This window comes from Plecotus auritus, assembly GCF_963455305.1.
Source record: "Plecotus auritus genome assembly, chromosome: 10".
NCBI classification, from domain to species: Eukaryota; Metazoa; Chordata; class Mammalia; order Chiroptera; family Vespertilionidae; genus Plecotus; species Plecotus auritus.
Genome location: NC_137785.1, coordinates 16,253,924 through 16,272,819, shown reverse-complemented (window position 1 = coordinate 16,272,819; position 18,896 = coordinate 16,253,924). Strand labels below are relative to the sequence as shown.

Here is an 18,896-nt window from a genome sequence, read left to right as displayed (position 1 = left end):
GTGTCTATGCTGGGAGAAGCCCGGTGCTGGAGACAGCCTTATAGGATTAGACTTGCCAAATTGCAATAGCCTCTGTGCTCAGCTTGGATGGGGTGGAGTCTCAGTCTTGGCTTCCTGTCAGCCCCGCCCCTGCGCGCATGTGCGCTTTCAGTCCTCCGCCTTCCCCAGCTCGAGTCTCCGCCTGAGAGTCCAGACTCCCCCCACAAGAGCGTGGGTCCCCAGGGGCTCGCCTGGAACTGGGGTTCACTGCAGTCAGAACTGGGGCTCGGTGCAGTCAGAATCCTCTGACTCCCCTCCACTAGGGAAAGCCTGTGGCAACCCCCGCAGCCTTTGTGCGCACCGGCGCGGCGCGTGTGCGCACTTTCAGTCCTCCGCCTTCCCCGGCTCCTGAGTCTCCGCCCGAGAGTCCAGACTCCCCCTACAAGAGCGTGGGTCCCCAGGGGCTCGCCTGGAACCGGGGTTCACTGCAGTCAGAACTGGGGCTCAGTCAGGATCCTCTGACTCCCTTTCACTAGGGAAAGCCTATGGCTACCTCCGCAGCCTTTGTGCGCACTGGCCCGTGTGCGCCTTCAGACTTCTGCCTTTCCCAGCTCGCGGTCTGAGGCTTCCTTCCCCCTTCCACCAGAGGAAGTCAGCCAAGCTCTCAGCCGCCCTTCCTCTCTGCGCGCACAAAGACCCTTTGCCGTACCTCCAATTCTCTGTGAGCTTTTCTCCTTCCTTCTAGTTGTAGAATTTTCACTCAGCCTGCTTTCCTGTGGTTCTGGATGGTGTCCGTTCTGTCTTTTAGTTGTAGTTTTGAAATTGTTGTGCGAGGCAGCAGTTTAGGTGTTTACCTATGCCGCCATCTTGGTTTTCTCCATCACTTATGTAATACTTTAAACGATAAAAAAAAAAAGAAAATGATATTGGATATATGCAAAAAATGTGAAACTACCACCTTCTTACACCATATATAAGAATAAACTCAAAATTGATTAAAGAATTACATATAAGACTTGAAACCATAAACCTCTTAGAAGAAACAAAGGCAGTAAAATCTTGGAATTTGCCTTAGCAATATTTTTTCTGACATATCTCCTCAGTCAAAAGAAACAAAAGAAAAAATAAACAAATGGAAGTACATCACACTAAAAAGATTTTGCACAGCATAGGCAATCATCAAGAAAATGAGAAGACAACCTTTTGTTGTCAATGATACACATTTAATAAGAAGTTAATATCCAAAATTTATAAAGTACTTACACAGCTCAATACCCAAGAAACAAACAATCCAACTTGAAAATTGGCAGAGAAGCCCTGGCTCAGTTGGTTGGATATCATACCATGCCCCAAGGGGTTGCCAGTTCAATTCTCAGTCCGGGCACATGCCCGGGTTGTGGGCTCCACCCCTAGTGGAGGGCATGCAGGAGGCAGCAAATTGATGTTTTGCTCTCACGTTGATGTTTCACTCTCTATCTAGATACCAATAAAAAAAATCTTTTTTTTTAAATGGGCGGAAGACCTGAATAGATACTTCTCCAAAAAGGATGTACAGATGTCCAATAGACATAAGACAAAGATGCTCAATGTCACTAATCATCAAAGAAATGGAAATTAAAACCAAAATAAGATATCAACTCACACCTGTCAGAATGGCTATCATCAGTAAATCAACAAACAAGTGTTGGTGAGGATGTGGAGAAAAGGGAACCCTCATGCATTGCTGGTGGGAATGCAGATTGGTGCAGCCATTATGGAAAACTGTATGAAGGATTATCAAAAAATAAAAAAAATGGAACAGGCTTATTGACCCAGCGATTCTACTTCTAGTTATATATTTGAAGACATCCAAAATACTAATTTAAAGAAAATATGCACCTGTTTGCTCATGCATTAGTTATAATAGCCAAAATATTGAAACAATCCAAGTGCCCATCAATAGACAAATGGAGGAAAGAAACCAAGATGGCGGCATAAGTAAACAACTAAACTGCTGCCTCGCACAACAATATCAAAATTACAACTAAAAGACAAAACGGACACCATCCAGAACCACAGGAAAGCTGGCTAAGTGAAAATTCTACAACTAGAAGATAAGAGGAAAGCCCATTGAGACTCAGAGGATCTGCAAAAGGCTGAGGTATGGAGACGCACCCAGGGAGAGGACAGACAGCTATGCACATGGGCGGCTGAGTGCACGGCTGGCTTTCTAAAGTGGGAGGGAGATGGAAGCTCCCGACTGCACTGAACTCCAGTCCCGGGCGAGACTCTGGGAAACCAGATTCATTTGAGGGAATCTGGACTGTCAGGAAAAGAGAAAGCACACTGAGACTTGGGAGCTGCGCAAGGCAGAGGTCCAGAGGCACGCGTGCACAGAGAGGACTGACTGCTGAATGCACAGGAGACTGAGTGCGCGGCTGGCTTTCTAAAGTGGGGAGACAGAAGCACCCGACTGTGCTGAACTCCAGTTCCGGGTGAGTTTCTGGGAACCCTGACTCATTTGGGGAGAAACTGGACTGTCTGGCAGCGGGCAAAACTCGAGGGCAGCTTTCTCTCAGAGGTGCTTGCAGCGATTACTGAGGGACACTGAGACCCAGGGGCCTCATAGGGAAGGGCTGACTGGGAAACCAAGGCTGTCTGCTCCGCCCCGAAACTCCGCCCCATCCAAGCTGAGCACAGAGGCTTTTGCAATTTTGTAAGTCTTATCTCATTAGAGTGCCTCCAGCACAGAAGTTCTTCCAGCATAGACACAGCTGATCCTCACAGCCAACTGGCCTGGAGGTCAATTCCTCCCAGTGTGACCAACAACAATCGAGACTTAACTACAACAAGACTGTGCACACAGTCCACAAAGGGGTGCACCAAGAGTGTCCACCTCAGGTAACTGGGGAGGCTGAGCCACTGTGTCCTATAGGACACCTACCACACAAAGCTACTCTACCAACTCAGGGAATCAGTGAAAATGTGGAGACAAAGAAAGAGATCACAAACGAAAGAAATGGAGGAAAGCAAACGACTGGATATAGAGTTCAAAACCATGGTTATAAGGTTTTTCAAGAATTTCCTAGAAAAGGCCGATAAATTTAGTGAGACCCTCAAGGATATGAAAAAGGACCAACTAGAAATTAAACATACACTGACTGAAATAAAAAATATACAGAGACCTAACAGCAGACTAGAGGACCGCAAGAATCAAGTCAAAGATTTGAAATACAAAGAAGCAAAAAACACTCAACCGGAAAAGCAAAAAGAAAAAAGAATCCAAAAATTTGAAGATAGTGTAAGGAGCCTCTGGGACAACCTCAAGCATACCAACATCTGAATTATGGGGGTGCCAGAAGAAGAGAGAGAGCAAGATACTGAAAACCTATTTGAAGAAATAGTGACCGAAAACTTCCCCCACCTGGTGAAAGAAATAGACTTACAAGTCCAGGAAGCGCACAAAACCCCAAACCAAAGGAATCCAAAGAGGACCACACCAAGTCACATCATAATTACAATGCCAAGATCAAAAGTCAAAGAGAGAATATTAAAAGCAGCAAGACAAAAACAGTTAATTACCTACAAGGGAGCAACCATATGATTGTCAGCTGATTTCTCAACAGAAACTATGCAGGCCAGAAGGGAGTGGCAAGAAATATTTAAAGTAATGAATAAGGAGAAACCAAGATGGCGGCATAGGTAAGCACCTAAACTGCTGCCCTGCACAACAATTTCAAAACTACAACTAAAAGACAGAACGGACACCATCCAGAACCACAGGAAGGCTGGCTGAGTGGAAATTCTACAACTAGAAGGAAAGAGGAAAGCTCATGGAGAAGGAGCGGCAAAGAGCTGAGGTACGGAGACACGCGCGCGCAGAGAGGAAGGGCGTCGGAGTGCCTGGCTGGCTGTCTCTGGCTGGAGGGGGAAGGAAGCCCCCGACTGCACTAAACCCCAGTTCCAACTGCACTGAACCTCAGTTCCGGGCGAAACCCTGTGGACCCAGGCTCATACAGGGGGAGTTTGGACTGCCAGGTAGAGAGAAAGGCACATGGAGACTCGGAGACTCAGGGGAGCCGCGGCAGCAGGGGTCTGGAGGCGCGAGTGCACACAAAGACTGACTGCGGAGGTTACCACAGGCTATCCCTAGCGGAAGGGAGTCGGGAGCTCCTGACGGCACTGAACCCTAGTTCCGACTGCACTGAACCGCAGTTCCGGGCGAGCCCCTGGGGACCCACACTCTTACGGGGGAAATCTGGACTGTAAGGCGGAAACTCGGGACCTCGGAAGGCAGAGGTCTGGAGACTCGCGCGCAAGGGCAGGGCTGACGGGAAGCCAAGACTGTCTGCTCTGCCCTAAGACTCCACCCCTTCCAAGCTGAGCACAGAGGCTTTTGCAATCTGGCAAGGCTAATCCTATAAGGCTGTCTCCAGCACCGAAAGTCTCCCAGTGTAGACACAGCTGATCCTCACAGCCAACTGGCCTGCAGGTCAACTCCTCCCAGTGATACCAACAACAATCAAGACTTAACTACAACAAGGCTGTACACACAGTCCACAAAGGGGTGCACCAAGAGTGTCCACCTCAGGTTAACTAGGGAGGCCGACCCACTGGGCCATATAGGAAACCTAGCACACAAAGCCACTCTATCAACTCAGGGAAGCAGTGAAAAATGGGGAGATGAAGAAACAGGTCACAAACGAAAGAAATGGAGGAAAACAAACGACTGGACATAGAATTCAAAACCACGGTTATAAGGCTTTTCAAGAATATCCTAGAAAAGGCTGATAAATATAACAAGACCCTCAAAGATATGAAAAAGGACCAACTAGAAATTAAACATACACTGACTGAAATAAAAAATATTATACAGAGACCCAACAGCAGACTAGAGGAACACAAGAATCAAGTCAAAGATTTGAAATACAAAGAAGCAAAAAACACTCAACCGGAAAAGCAAAAAAAAAAAAAAACAAGAATCCAAAAAGTTGCAGATAGTGTAAGAAGCCTCTGGGACAACTTCAAGCGTACCAACATCAGAATTATGGGGGTGCCAGAAGAAGAGAGAGAGCAAGATACTGAAAACCTATTTGAAGAAATAATGACTGAAACCTTCCCCGACCTGGTGAAAGAAATAAACTTACAAGTCCAAGAAGTGCACAGAACCCCAAACAAAAGGAATCCAAAGAGGACCACACCAAGACACATCATAATTAAAATGCCAAGAGCAAAAGACAAAGAGAGAATATTAAAAGCAGCAAGAGAAAAACAGTTAATTACCTACAAGGGAGCACCCATATGATTGTCAGCTGATTTCTCAACAGAAACTATGCAGGCCAGAAGGGAGTGGCAAGAAACATTCAAAGTGATGAATAGCAAGAACCTACAACCAAGATTACTCTACCCAGCAAAGCTATCATTCAGAATGGAAGGTCAGATAAAGAGCTTCACAGATAAGAAAAAGCTAAAGGAGTTCATCACCACCAAACCAGTATTATATGAAATGCTGAAAGGTATTCTTAAACAAGAGGAAGAAGAAAAAAGTAAAGAGAAAAATTATGTACAACAAATACATATCTATCAACAAGTGAACCTAAAAATCAAGTGAATTAAAAATCTGAGGAACAAAATAAACTGGTGAATATAATAGAATCAGGGGCATAGAAAGGGAGTGGACTGATAATTCTTAGGGGGAAAGAGGTATGAGGGGTGCAGGAAGAGACTGGACAAAAATCGTACACCTATGGATGAGGACAGTGGCGGGGAGGTAAGGGCAAAGGGTGGGGTGGGAACCAGGTGGAGGAGAGCTTTGGGGGGAAAAAGGAGAAACAATTGTAATAATCTGAACAATAAAGATTTATTAAATAAAGAAAAGAAATAAAAAAAAATAAAGTGATGAATAGCAAGAACCTACAACCAAGATTACTCTACCAGCAAAGCTATCATTCAGAACTGAAGGTCAGATAAAGAGCTTCACAGATAAGAAAAAGCTAAAGGAGTTCATCACCACCAAACCAGTATTATATGAAATGCTGAAGTGTATTCTCTAAGAGGAAGAAGAAGAAAAAGGTAAAGATAAAAATTATGAACAACAAATACATATCTATCAACAAGTGAACCTAAAAATCAAGTGAATTAAAAATCTGATGAACAGAATAAACTGGTGAATATAATAGAATCAGGGGCATAGAAAGGGAGTGGACTGACAATTCTCGGGGGGGGGGGGAAGGGTGTGGGGCGTGTGGGAAGAGACTGGACAAAAATCATACACCTATGGATGAGGACAGTGCGGGGGAGGTAAGGGCAGAGGATGGGGTGGGAACCAGGTGGGGGGAGTTACGGGGGGAAAAAAGAGGAACAATTGTAATAATCTGAACAATAAAGATTAAATTTTAAAAAAAGAGAGATTACACAATTGGACTGTTTTATGGGAATGAAATGAAATTTAATGGCCTGGAATCCCCACCATGGATTTAAGAGGCTGGTCATTTCCAGGAAATGACCTTAGATGCAAGGAATTGAAACATATTATTGGTTAAGTTCCAGGCAAAAGGCAAGAGTTTAAACGTACCGATGACATGGCCAACAGAATCTTAGCCTCAGATGCCTGGAAAGTCCACCTATGATTGGGCCTCGGTTGGTCTTGAGTATATTTGACTCATGTCTGTGGCCCCCTATTTATAGGATTCAACCAAAAGTCACTCCGCCAATGTCATGGAGCTGAGTTTCTGCCAAGAACTTTTGCTTTAATGAAAGATAGTAATGTGCTTCATTTTGAGAGGGGAGAGAAATTTATAGGTTGACCCACACATGTTTCTTTTAATATAACAAGATGTTAAAGAAATGAATTATAATGTTGAGGCTTTTGTATATGAGTTGTGTTTACAGTTGTAGTAAGAAATTTTATAATCGTTATTTTGTTTTTATGTCATTCTGCTTGTTTTTTACCATGTTGGGAGCAAGATCCAAGCATTAATTTTATGTCTGATTAGATTTACAGAAGTTGTTTAAGTGCTTAGGAATAATTTGTTTGTCATAGTTGTAAATCTCCCTTGTCAGGTGTTTGAAGTGTTTGAATCAGACAAATTGAATTTGTAATTGTAGTTTGAAATATCTATAGGAATTTGCTTAATTAAATGTGTAAGTGGTGTTAAAAGTTAAAAAAAAATAGACAAATGGATAAGAAAGCAGTGGTATACACTATATACAATGGAATATTACTAGGCCATCAAAAAAATAAAATTTTACCATTTGAGACAGCATGGATGGACCTAGAAGGTATTATGCTGAGTGAAATTAAATCAGATAGAGAAAGTCAAATACAAAAACAAAACAGAAACAGACTCATAGATACAGAGATCAGACTGATGACTGGGGGGGCTGGGTGAAAAGGTGAAAGGATTAAGAAGTACAAAATAGTAGTTACAAAATAGTCACAGGGATGTATAAAGTACAGCATAGGGAATATAGTCAGTAATATTGTAATACCTATATATGGTGCCTGGTGGGTACTGGAAATATGGGAGGACCACTTTGTAAAGTATGTAATTGTCTAACCACTATGCTGTACACCTGAAATTAATACAAAATAATATTAATGTAAACTGTAACTGAAAAATAAAATTAGAATAGTTGCCTTTAATCTTGTCCAATGGCAGAGTGCAGAGTGCAAGCTGTTCCCAGTTATTTTTCTTACGTTTTTTATTTATTTCAGAGAAAGGAAGGGAGAAGGAGAGAGAAAAACATCAATGGTGAGAGAAAATCATGGATCAGCTGCCTCCTGCACACCCCCCAACCGGGAAGCAAGCCGGAAACCCAGACACATGCCCTAACCAGGAATTGAATGATGCCCTCCTTGTTCATGGTTCGACTCTCAATCACTGAGCCACACTGGCCAGGCCCCAATTATTTTTCTGACAAATTTCTTCTAATACCTGGCGAGCAAATTTAACTCCTTGGAGTTTTAAGGATTCATTGGGGTGAGTTCCATCCCAGGTTTGTCTTTTTTCTTGTCTCCATTGATCTGATATCCACAACCCAGGCCTGTGTTCCTCTGTGTATTTCTTAATTCCTTCCCACAGGATATGGTAAGAGGTGATTGAGGAGGCTGCACATAACAGACTCATGAAAGCTTTCCATGTCCCCAAACTTGGGACTCTATCTCCAATGTGCCAGAGAAGCGCTAGCATTGAGTCCAGATATTAACTGACTAACCAAGCAGACTAGGAACAATATAGTCCCAGATGCTTGAGGCAACCTTAAAACCTTTAACAACCCATGTGAAAAAATTCAGCCCCAGGAAGCCTTACTCTTGGTCCTCTTTGGTCTCACTCCCTTAGAATCTGAGTCAGTCAGGGTCCAGGAAGGAGTCAGAAAACACACACTAATTTTAACAGGGGAAGTTTAATATAAGAAATTATTCACTAGCAACAGGGAATGAGAGTTAACTTGTGGACGTGTTACTAAAAGTGTAAAGAGAACTCAAAGAATAAGGAATGTAAGGAGCAACCTCTCCCCGCCTGGCTGGAAGAGAAGCCCATCCTCCCGCAGGGCCCTCTAGCACCCTCTACTGGCAAATCCGAGCATCGTGCCAGGTGGACTATAAAAAATGATCGCAAGATCCAGCAGGGCGATGAAGAGTGGACTTGGAACTGAGGCAATAAATGGATAACTAGCACAGAATCTATTCAGACACATGCTCCAGGACTCCTGCCAGTGCATATTGGCGAGGTCCTGTAAGGGTCTTAGTGTGTGGCATGCTCATCCCAGGCAGGCCCTATGTTTCTCTGGACTATGTTGGAAACTCAATCTTGTTGCAGATCTGGAGGACAAGCATTGCCTTGTGAAGGGACTGCCCCAGATGCCTCATTGGCAGACTTTTGTGCAAGGAGGGCCCAAATGGAAGTGGGACCATCAATGTGCAGGAGGTTTGGTCTGGCCAAGATCTCCATCCCATGTCTGAGGGTCACCAGTGCCTTCACCTTAGCACAGCCTGGCAGGGTTGAACACTTACCTGGTGGTGCAACTCTGCAATCAAGCTCTGGGCGTGGTCCTCAGCCATACCTGCCCTGGGACTAGAGGAGAAAAGGGACGCTCTGCCAAGGAAGCTCTCCAATTGACCACTGCATTTCCATTTGGACATTCTCATTTTTCAATTGCTCCCCAACTCTTTCCCGTGTTTGCTCTCTAGGATCATCCAAAGAAACCAACTAACTCCATAATCAACATATTCACCACTGTTCCCATTGTAACAAAGTGCCACAGCCACTTCAACACCCAATACCTTACATTTCTTTCACTGCTCACACCAGTGATAATTTGAGCAATTGTGAGATTACCATAGGCTTTGTCTCACCTGTGCCCTATCTTCCCCCATCAAGGTGCTTACCTCTGTGCTTCTCCTAGGTCAGTGGTCGGCAAACTCATTAGTCAACAGAGCCAAATATCAACAGTACAAAGATTGAAATTTCTTTTGAGAGCCGAAAACCGACTTCTGCGCATGGGCCACGAAGTATCAATCACACTGTACATGCGCGCCCGCACGTGGTATTTTGTGGAAGAGCCACACTCAAGGGGCCAAAGAGCCGCATGTGGCTCACGAGCCGCAGTTTGCCGACCACTGTCCTAGGTGATGGAACCCTAACCCAGAATCCAGGTACCACTCCTGATCCTAATTATTGAATTGGTCAGGGTCCCAGCAGGAAATGACAGTAAAATAGAAGAAATCACAAAATGGCACAGGGATGCCCCTGGAGTGCTGTTTGGAACTCACTACTTCATCTGCAACCTAAGTCTCTTTAACAGGCTGTTATGAGTGGAATTGTGTCCACCTCTCCCCACCAAATTAATAAGTTGAATCCCTAACCCTCAGGACCTCAGAAAGTGACCTGTTTGGACATAGGATCTTTATAGCGGTAATCAAGTTAAATATCATTACGGTGGATCCTAATCCAATATGACTGGTGTGCTTACACAATAGGGAAATTTGGACACAGAGAGAGACACACACAAAAGGAAGATGGTGTGAAGACAAAAGGAGAAAGACCTGGAACAGATCCTTCTTTCTCAGCCCTCAGAAGAAACCAACCTTGTAGACACCTTGATTTTGGACTTCCAGTCTCCAGAACTGTGAGACAATACATTTTTGTTTAAGCCTCCTAGTCTGTGGTACTTAGTTACTATGGCCCCAAGAAACAAATACACCAGCCAAACCTCAGTTTAAGAGGACCTTCACTATAGATGCTAGAAGCCAGCTGTGAGGCCAGGACTGAAGAGGTAGGGGAAGTGCTAGTCAGAGAGATGGGAATGAATGAGGGACTGGAAACAGGTGGCTGGGCAGCTCCCAGCCACCCTCTTTTGCCTCCAGTTCCTCTTAATTCGTTGGTCCTGCATTGGTGGTTGTGGCCTAGATCTGGGACCCGACTCCACACCTCTGGTTACAGGAAAACCACATACTATTATAGATCCATGGAGGAGGGTGTTGGAGCCCTGAGTCCTGAAAAGAAGGAAAAGTAACTCAGACTCCTGGGTCCTCAGGGTCAGGGTCTTTGGGATCAGAAACATCTCTTAATATTCATTATATTTGCTGCCCCTAATACTTATGTTAATAATAATATTCATAATTATATTCTTAACTAGAGGCCCAATGCATGAAATTTGTGCAAGGGCCTTGGCCTCGGCCCCCACCCGCCACCACCACCTCGGCCAGGGCCTTCTGCCACCTCTGCTGTAGCCCGTGCCCACTGTGGCTTTGTCCGGAAGGAATGACTTCTGAAAGGATGTCTGGACTAATTAGCATATTGCACTTTTATTATTATAGACTAGAGGCCTGGTGCACAAAATTTGTGCATGGGTAGGGTCCCTAGGCCTGACTGGAGATCATGGCTGATCAGGTTTCCTGCCTCCTCCTTCCCTTGCTACCATGTGTGGTTCCCCTGCCTCCCTGCCTCCTCCTTCCCTCGCTCCCTCAGCACGCTGCCGCCACCGCCGCCGCCACCGCCACCACCACCACCACCACCACCATCACCGATGCTGGTCGTCCGCCATGTTCCGTGTTGCCCCCTGGTGGTCAGCACACATCATAGCGAGTGATCGAACTCCTGAGGGGACACTTTGCATATTCGCCTTTTATATATATAGACTAGAGGCCCGGTGCACGAAATTCATGCACGGGGGTATGTGTGTCCCTCAGCCCAGCCTGCACCCTCTCCAATCTGGGACCCCTCGAGGGATGTCCAACTGCCCGTTTAGGCCCAATCCCACTGGGCCTCACAATCCAGGACTGCTGGCTCCCAACTGCTCGCCTGCATACCTTCCTGATTGCTCCTAACCGCTTCTGCCTGCCAGCCTGATCACCCCCTAACCACTCCCCTGCCAGCCTGGTCACCCCTAACTGCTCTCCCCTGCAGGCTTGGTCACCCCTAACTGCTCTCCCCTGCTGACCTGATCACCCACAACTGCCCTCCCTTTAAGGCCTGGTCCCTCCCAACTGCCCTCCCTTGCTGGCCATCTTGTGGTGGCCATCTTGTGTCCACATGGGGGCAGGATCTTTGACCACATGGGGGCAGCCATCTTGTGTGTTGGAGTGATGGTCAATCTGCATATTACTCTTTTATTAGCTAGGATAGAGGCCTGGTGCACGGGTGGGGGCCAGCTGGTTTGCCCTGAAGGGTGTCCCGGATCAGGGTGGGGGTTCCCTTGGGGTGTGGGGCGGCCTGGGCGAGGGGCCTGTGGAGGTTTGCAGGCCGGCCACGGCCCCTGGTGACCCAAGCGGAGGCCCTGGTATCTGGGGTATATTTATCTTCTACAATTGAAACTTTGTAGCCTGGAGCAGAGCCAAGCCTTCTGCTTGCTCCGTGGTGGCAGCCATTTCTGTTGGGGTTTATGTATCTTCTATAATTGAAACTTTGTAGCCTTAAGCAGAGGCCTGGGCGGGCCAGGGTGTGCGGAAAGCTTGGCTTCCTCCATCACTGGGGGCAACCCTAGCCTCCTGCTCTTTCCAGCTCCGTGGCTGCCACCATTTCTGTTTTGGTTTATGTATCTTCTATCATTGAAACTTTGTAGCCTTGAGTGGAGGCCTAGGCCAGCAAGGGCAGGCGGAAAGCTTGGCTTCCTCCATTGCCAGGGAAACCCAAGCCTCCCTCCTGCTCTCTGTGGCCGTAGCCATCTTGGTTGGGTTTATTTGCATATTCGCTCTGATTGGCTGGTGGGCGTGACTGGTGGGCATGGCTGGTGGGTGTGGCTTGTGGGTGTAGTGGAGTGAGGGTTAATTTGCATATTACTCTTTTATTATATAGGATGTTAACTGTCCCCAGTTGAAAGTTCTTAATATATTAAGAGGGAGGAGGAGACTGGGATAGGGACCCATAGGTTCCTGTGCGATAAGTGGATGGGGGCCAGGCATCAGGGACCTGGCATTTGAGGTGAATTTCTTGCTGTCTTTTCTCTAACTTTGCTCCTGGAGGTGGGATCAAAACCACAGTGCCTACCCCTAAGCCTGCCCCCTGTTAACAGGCACCAAGCAAGACAATCACTTCAATTATTCTAATAACTGGCAACACTTCCAGAATATGCCATCCAGACACTGATGACAGAATCACACACGCTCCCTACCACCAGAGCACAGAGACCTCCTCCCCTGAAACCGAGGGCACTGCCGCTGGCCTGGATGCTGGGGCAAGGCTGGCATTGGCCATGGCCCTTTGGTGAGATGCTTCATCCTTTCCTGCCTACTGTGACCCCAACCCATCCTGTCCCTGAATCCCAGGGCCTGAGGGCATCTGACACCCAATTATTTCCCATCCCCTCCATGAATCACATGCCCGTGGAGGAGGGTGTTCTGAATGTTAAAACATCAAATAATTAGGGCTACAATATAATCTAATTGCAGCTCTTTTGTCTTGGGTTATTGTCTATTTAAAATAAAACAAAACATTTTTGAGGGATTCTAAAAGAATATGATATTCTTCCTAGTTACCTTAATTGCTATCTCAATATTTGTGTTCACTGTCTTTAGAGTTTTATTAACCATTTCCAAGTTCTTAATATATTTTCACCTAAAATTAAGAGCTTTACTACCATCATTCTTACAGCATTTTCTCTATTTAAAAAATAGTCATTTATACCGTAGAACTCACAGAAACAGTTCCAAGTCTGAAAGTACACAAAAGGCATCTTCACTTCATGTTACATCCAGAAAGCTTATATACAGCATGGCTGGAGAAGCTGAGCCGTCATTGCCCAAAGAGAGAAAAAAATAAGCGATGTCCTCCGCGGCGCACTGCGCTGCATGCCGGGAGCTGCGAATACTGTGCACGCACCTGCGGCCCCACCCACCGCTGCACGCAGCCGCTTAACCGCCACTCGCCTTTTGGCGCATGCGCGTCTTCCAAGACGGCCAGGAATAGGCTTCTCCCGGGCTGTGTGGGGTTCCTCCAGGCTCATCCAATGAGCTCATCAGATGCTTTTGTGTTGACCAATGGGGCTTCGAGTGACCTGGGGGAGGGGGCGAGGCCCCGCCTTCCGAGCCTCGCGGACACCAGCAGAGAGGGCCAGGCTGGGCCAGAGGGCGTTCGGGGCCACACCTTTAGAACCGTTAGATTTCTGTGAAAATTCTCTGGAAGAAGGTGGAATTTGGTCCTTTAAAGAGTCAAGGGGGACTGGGGACCGAGATTCCTGGGTCCTGAGGAAAGAGATGTCTGGAGGAGGCAGCGGACTCCCGGGAGCGAGGGGGGCGGGCCTGGGCCCTGGACTCCCGGGTCTGAGAGAGAGAGGTCTGGGCCTCGGATGACGGGCCCTGCAGGAGGAGAAGGCTGAACCCAGCTCCTAGGAGGACAGGGCGGGGATCTCAGACTCCCGGGTTCTGATGGCTCGAGGAGCTGGGGACCGGGATACCCGGGCCTTGAAGGACCACAGGCTGGGACTGGGCTCCTGAGCCGGAGGAAGGAGGGGCCTTTGGTGGCTGAACGCCTCGCCTCATGGAAATAGGTGGCTGGGTCTCGGAATTACAGCCGTGGACACTGAGGCCCAGTAAACGTATTAACTGGCTCAGACCCACTAGCTGGACAGGGGCGGACTGGCTTAGGGGTCAGCCTTTTATATACCGGGAGCCCCCGCCCTGAAGCCCGCGCCCCTGGGACCTAGATTTAGCCTTTGTGGTTGAAAGGTTTCCTCTCCTCCATCGAATCACAGATCTTGGTCATTTCTTCCAACCCCTCTCTCAACGGAGCCATGGGGACCCGTCACATCCAGGGTTTGCTGCTGCTCTTTCTCCTCGGAGCCTCCTCCACTCGTATGTATGGGGGACGAGGGGGACGAGCAGCCGGGTCACGGGGGGGGGGCGGGGGGAGGTTGGTGGGAAAGGTGTGATCTGGGCCCCACAGAGGAGGGCAAGTGCTTACCTGTATCCTATTTCCACCCCAGTGGCGCAACATTTGTACTGTCACAAGGGTATATCCATTAGTCTGGAAGAGGATCCAAGCACATTTAACTGGACCACGGAGAAAGTTGAGACTTGTGACAATGGGGCGTTGTGCCAGGAATCCCTGATGATGGTTAAATCAGGTAAAAGGAGAAGGGGCAGTGGGGTTGAGTGAGAGGAAGGGTGGTGGTGTCCATGTCAGTGCCGTTCCCCTCTCCCGGGCCATACGTGAGGCCCGCCGTCCCCGTTCCTTCTCTCTCCTCTCATAACAGGGGCCAAGACAGCACTTTTGGCCACGAAGGGCTGCAGCTCCGAAGGGTTACCGGCAATCACCATCGTCCAGCACGCCCCACCCCCTGGCATAATGGTGGTCTCCTATAGTAGCTACTGTGAGCACTCCTTCTGCGACAGCAGAAAGAACATACCTGAGATATGGAATCCACATATCATCCCAGGTACCTGGGGAGGGGAGAGAGAAACGCTGTAAACCCGGAAGACATGGTAGGTCTTCCTTCTTCTTGTCCTTTTCTTCCCCCCCCCCCCCCCAGCTTATCATCATTGGTGTATTTTTCAATGCGGTTTACATTCACCGTTGTTTTGTATTAGTTTCCGGGGTACAGCATAGTGGTTGTACGCTTGTATACTTTCCACAGTGTGCCCCTGGCATCTCACGTACCCACCCGACGCCTCTTTTTGTGTCCGTACTTGGCTTAGGCCCAAGTGGGCCACCCACAAAAGGACCTCAGACCTTTTGGTTGTCTTTCTTTTTCTAAATTGTTGCCTTGGGGTCTCAACACTGCTCATAAGAGAGGGTTATCAGTGAAGGCTGGGATATAAATTGAGTTTTGTGTTATTAAACAAGATGTCAGTGAAGATCCCTGAACAAGGTGATGGTGTTAACCTAACAATTATCGCCTCCCAACTGCCACCTGATCATAGCCTGCTTCCCCCATTTGGCCTATCTTTTCAGCTCACTTCCTTCTCTTCCCTCTCTTGTTTATTGTGTTCTAGCTGAGGCTAGTATTCAAAATAGTTGACAATGGAGGTGGTACTGGCCAATCAGAATGGACACGGTTATAAAAGCCAGTCCAGTCCTACCTGTGCCTAGCAGTTGAATATCAACACTGCAGCTTCTTACAATTCCCCATATTCACCAAGTTGGCTCACAACTCCAGGCCTTTGTCCTTACTGTTTCCTTTGCTACTTCAACAAACCCCCCATTTTCACAAAGCTAACCTCTATTCATCATCTCAACTCAGATATCCGCTCCGTGAAAACACCAAATTCTTTTAGGTAGTTGGGTCTTCCTTTAATTTTTTGCTCTTATACCTAAGACACAGTGCCTACTGAGTTGTATTCAATTATTTACATGTCTTTCTCCTTCTAGACAATGATCCTAGATGGAACTAAGTACAGAGTTTGAAAGTCATGTTGCATGGGGTTCTGACAGCCAAGAAAATCAGTTGTGAAAGAGTGGGGAGGTGGCAGTAATAGGCCTTAATTAGAGTGGTATCAACACAAAAGACTTGGGGAAAACGAGGCAGCAAGGAGAGAACTCCAAAAGCAAGACATACTCTTAAATTGTTCCTCTCTTTCCCCCTCCAGCTCCCAATATGTCAACAACCTTCCACTGTCCAACCTGTTTAGCTTTTGGGGCTTGTTTGAGTGCACCTTCTCTTCCCTGTCCCATTGATACAACTCGATGCTATCAAGGAAAACTTCGGGTTGCTGGAGGTAAACTGAACATCTGATGGTTTCAGAGACTGGAAAACTAGACATCTGAGTGGATCCCAAGAGGTTCTGACACTCAGGGATCCAGGAATGAGGAGGGACTGGATTCCTCTCTGGTTTTCTAAAACATTTATGTGTCTTCCCATCCTTCCTTGTTCCATAGGAGACATCGACTCAACTTTAGAGGTCAAAGGCTGTACATCTGTACCTCGTTGTGGGCTGATGTCTGGGATATTCACAATTGGACCCATGTGGGTAAAGGAAATGTGTCCATACCAATCTCTCATTCAATCCCGAAAGGTTGGAAATGGGACCACCACCTGGCTTCCCATTCCAGTTGGGATGTTTGGGCTATTGCTGCTGCTGTTGCTATAATCGCTCGACAATGTTCCTGTGGAGACATCTGTCCCGAGTCACAGGACACCTCTTTGGACTGGGAGCCTCCAACTGCTGGTCATGAGTTGATGAGCAGGTGGAGACTTGAAGAACAGAGAGTTCCTATGGATGTGTTTGACATTTCTAATAAAGTTTCTGCTATGCTTTATATGTGCCCCCAGACTCAAAGTGAATTTTAGTGCTGAAAGGGCCTTTTAAATTTATCTCCTCTAACCCACAACTTTGGCAGAAAGGGAATCACAGATCTGGAAAACTTGAGTGAGTTTCACACATTACATATCTATGGGCAGAGCTAAGACCAGAGCTTTGATATTTTGACCTAAGTCTGGTTTTCCTTTCACTTAATAGGCTACCTTCTCTTGTGAGTTGAACAAAAGACTAGCATTGGTCTCCTCCAGAGCACTCCCAGCCCAATCTTAATGCCAAAGTAGGCTGTTTGGGGTTCTAGTATTTTTCTGGGATGTATGGCAGAATGAGAAAAATCAGACTCCAAATTCTTCAATTATCATGGGCCCCATTTCCCTATGTCCTATCTGTTCCTTGCCCACTTTACATAATTCCATCCCTTATCTTCTGCCTACTTAATGCCCCTTCAGTGGACAGAGGAAATTTAGGAGGGAGCTAGGCCTGAAGCTTTGGGAAGGGGTGATATTTTTAGATTCTCATGCTTATTTATTTATTTACTTACTTACTAGAGGATCCGTGCACAAGATTTGTGCACGGGGTTGGGGACCCCTCAGCCTGGCCTGTGCACTCTTGAAATCTGGGAATCTGGGACCCCTCGGGGGATTTCCAACTGCCATCCTAAACCAGCAGTCGGATATCCCTCTCGCAATCCAGGACCGCAGGCTCCTAACCACTCACCTGCCTGCCTGCCTGCCTGCCTGCCTGATTGCCCCTAACTGCTCTGCTTGCCTGCCTGCCTGATCACCCCTGATCACCTCTAATCACTCTGTCTGCCTGCTTGATTGCCCCTAACCTCTCTGCCTCAGGGATCCAGGAATGGATCTGCCTGATTGCCCCTAACCACTCACCTGCCTGCCTGCCTCATTGCCCCTAACTGCTCGCCAGCCTGCCTGCTCGGTGTGTGTCATAGCGACCAGTCATTCCACCATTTGGTTGATTTGCATATTACCCTTTTATTATATAGGATTACTCAAGAATACATAAACTATCTTGTTGTAAAAGACTTTGAGCTCTTTACTGCATTTCCTGTGAGAATAAGATCATTCTCAGCAATCAGACTATCAACATTCCAGAAAATATTGACAGCACTCCGAAGGGGTGCAGAGGCACCCTGCAGATGGACTTCAAACACATCAACACAGAACTCAGTCTCCCTGGAAAGAAAAGAGGTTCTGGGTTGACAAATGGTGCGGATGTAGGAATTGGCCACCATTCATATTATCTGCATCATGTACAGAACATGATCAAGGGTCTTACACTGGGCTTTCATTACAGGACTAGAGGCCGGTGCATGAAATTCGTGCACAGGGGGGTCTCCTCAGCCCAGCCTGCACCCTCTTCAATCTGGGACCCCTTGGGGGATGTCCGACTGCCGGTTTAGGCCCGATCCCAGGGATTGGGCCTAAACCGGCAGTCAGACATCCCTCCCACAATCCTGGACCGCTGGCTCCCAATCACTCACCTGCCTGCCTGGTAGCCCCTAATTGCCCCTCCCACTGGCCTGATCGCCCCTCACTGTCTCTGCATGCTGGCCTGATCACCCCTAACTGCTTCCCCTGCCAGTCTAATCACCCCTAACTGTCCCCTGCTGCTGGCCAGGTCACTCCTAACTGCCCCCTCCATGCCGGCCTGGTCGCTCCTAACTCCCCCCCCACCAGCCTGGTTGCCCTCCATACTGCCCCTGCCAGCCTAATTGCCCCCTGCCGGCCTGATCACCCCCAACTGCACCCCTGCCCCTGCTGGCCTGGTCGCTCCTAACTGCCCCACCACTGGCCTGGTCACCTCTTACTGCCCCCCCTCCTGCTGGCCTGGTCACCCCCAACTGTCCCCCCTGCTGGCCTGGTCGCCCCACACAGCCTGCTATTCAGTCATTTTGTCATCCCTCACTAACCCCCCTGCCGGCCTGGTCACCCCACACAGCCTGCTTGTTCAGTAGTTTGGTCATTCCTCACTAACCCCCCCTGCAGCCATCTTTGAGGGTATGAGGGTTAATTTGCATATTACCTCTTTATTATATAGGATGAGCTCTGTGTATGCTCACTTCCTCATCAATGTCATTATTCAGGAGAATGGTTCTCTTATTAAAACCAGTCCGAACTGCGTGGCTCAGTGGTTGAGTGTCAACCTATGAACCAGATTCCATTCCCAGTCAGGGCACATGCCAGGGTTGTGGGCTCCATCCCCAGTGAGGGGGCGTGCAGGA

General features: G+C 47.6%; 1 protein-coding gene across 1 annotated transcript; it reads left to right on the top strand.

Annotated features, from left to right (window-relative positions):
- Positions 1–14,190: 14,190 nt before the first annotated feature.
- TEX101 (testis expressed 101) lies at positions 14,191–16,486 on the top strand (the record flags this gene model as incomplete). The annotated part of the gene is made up of 5 exons (XM_080644144.1): positions 14,191–14,251; positions 14,383–14,523; positions 14,653–14,835; positions 15,986–16,114; positions 16,275–16,486. 5 exons carry the CDS (start codon positions 14,191–14,193, stop codon positions 16,484–16,486), a joined length of 726 nt encoding a protein of 241 aa, XP_080500270.1.
- Positions 16,487–18,896: the final 2,410 nt, after the last annotated feature.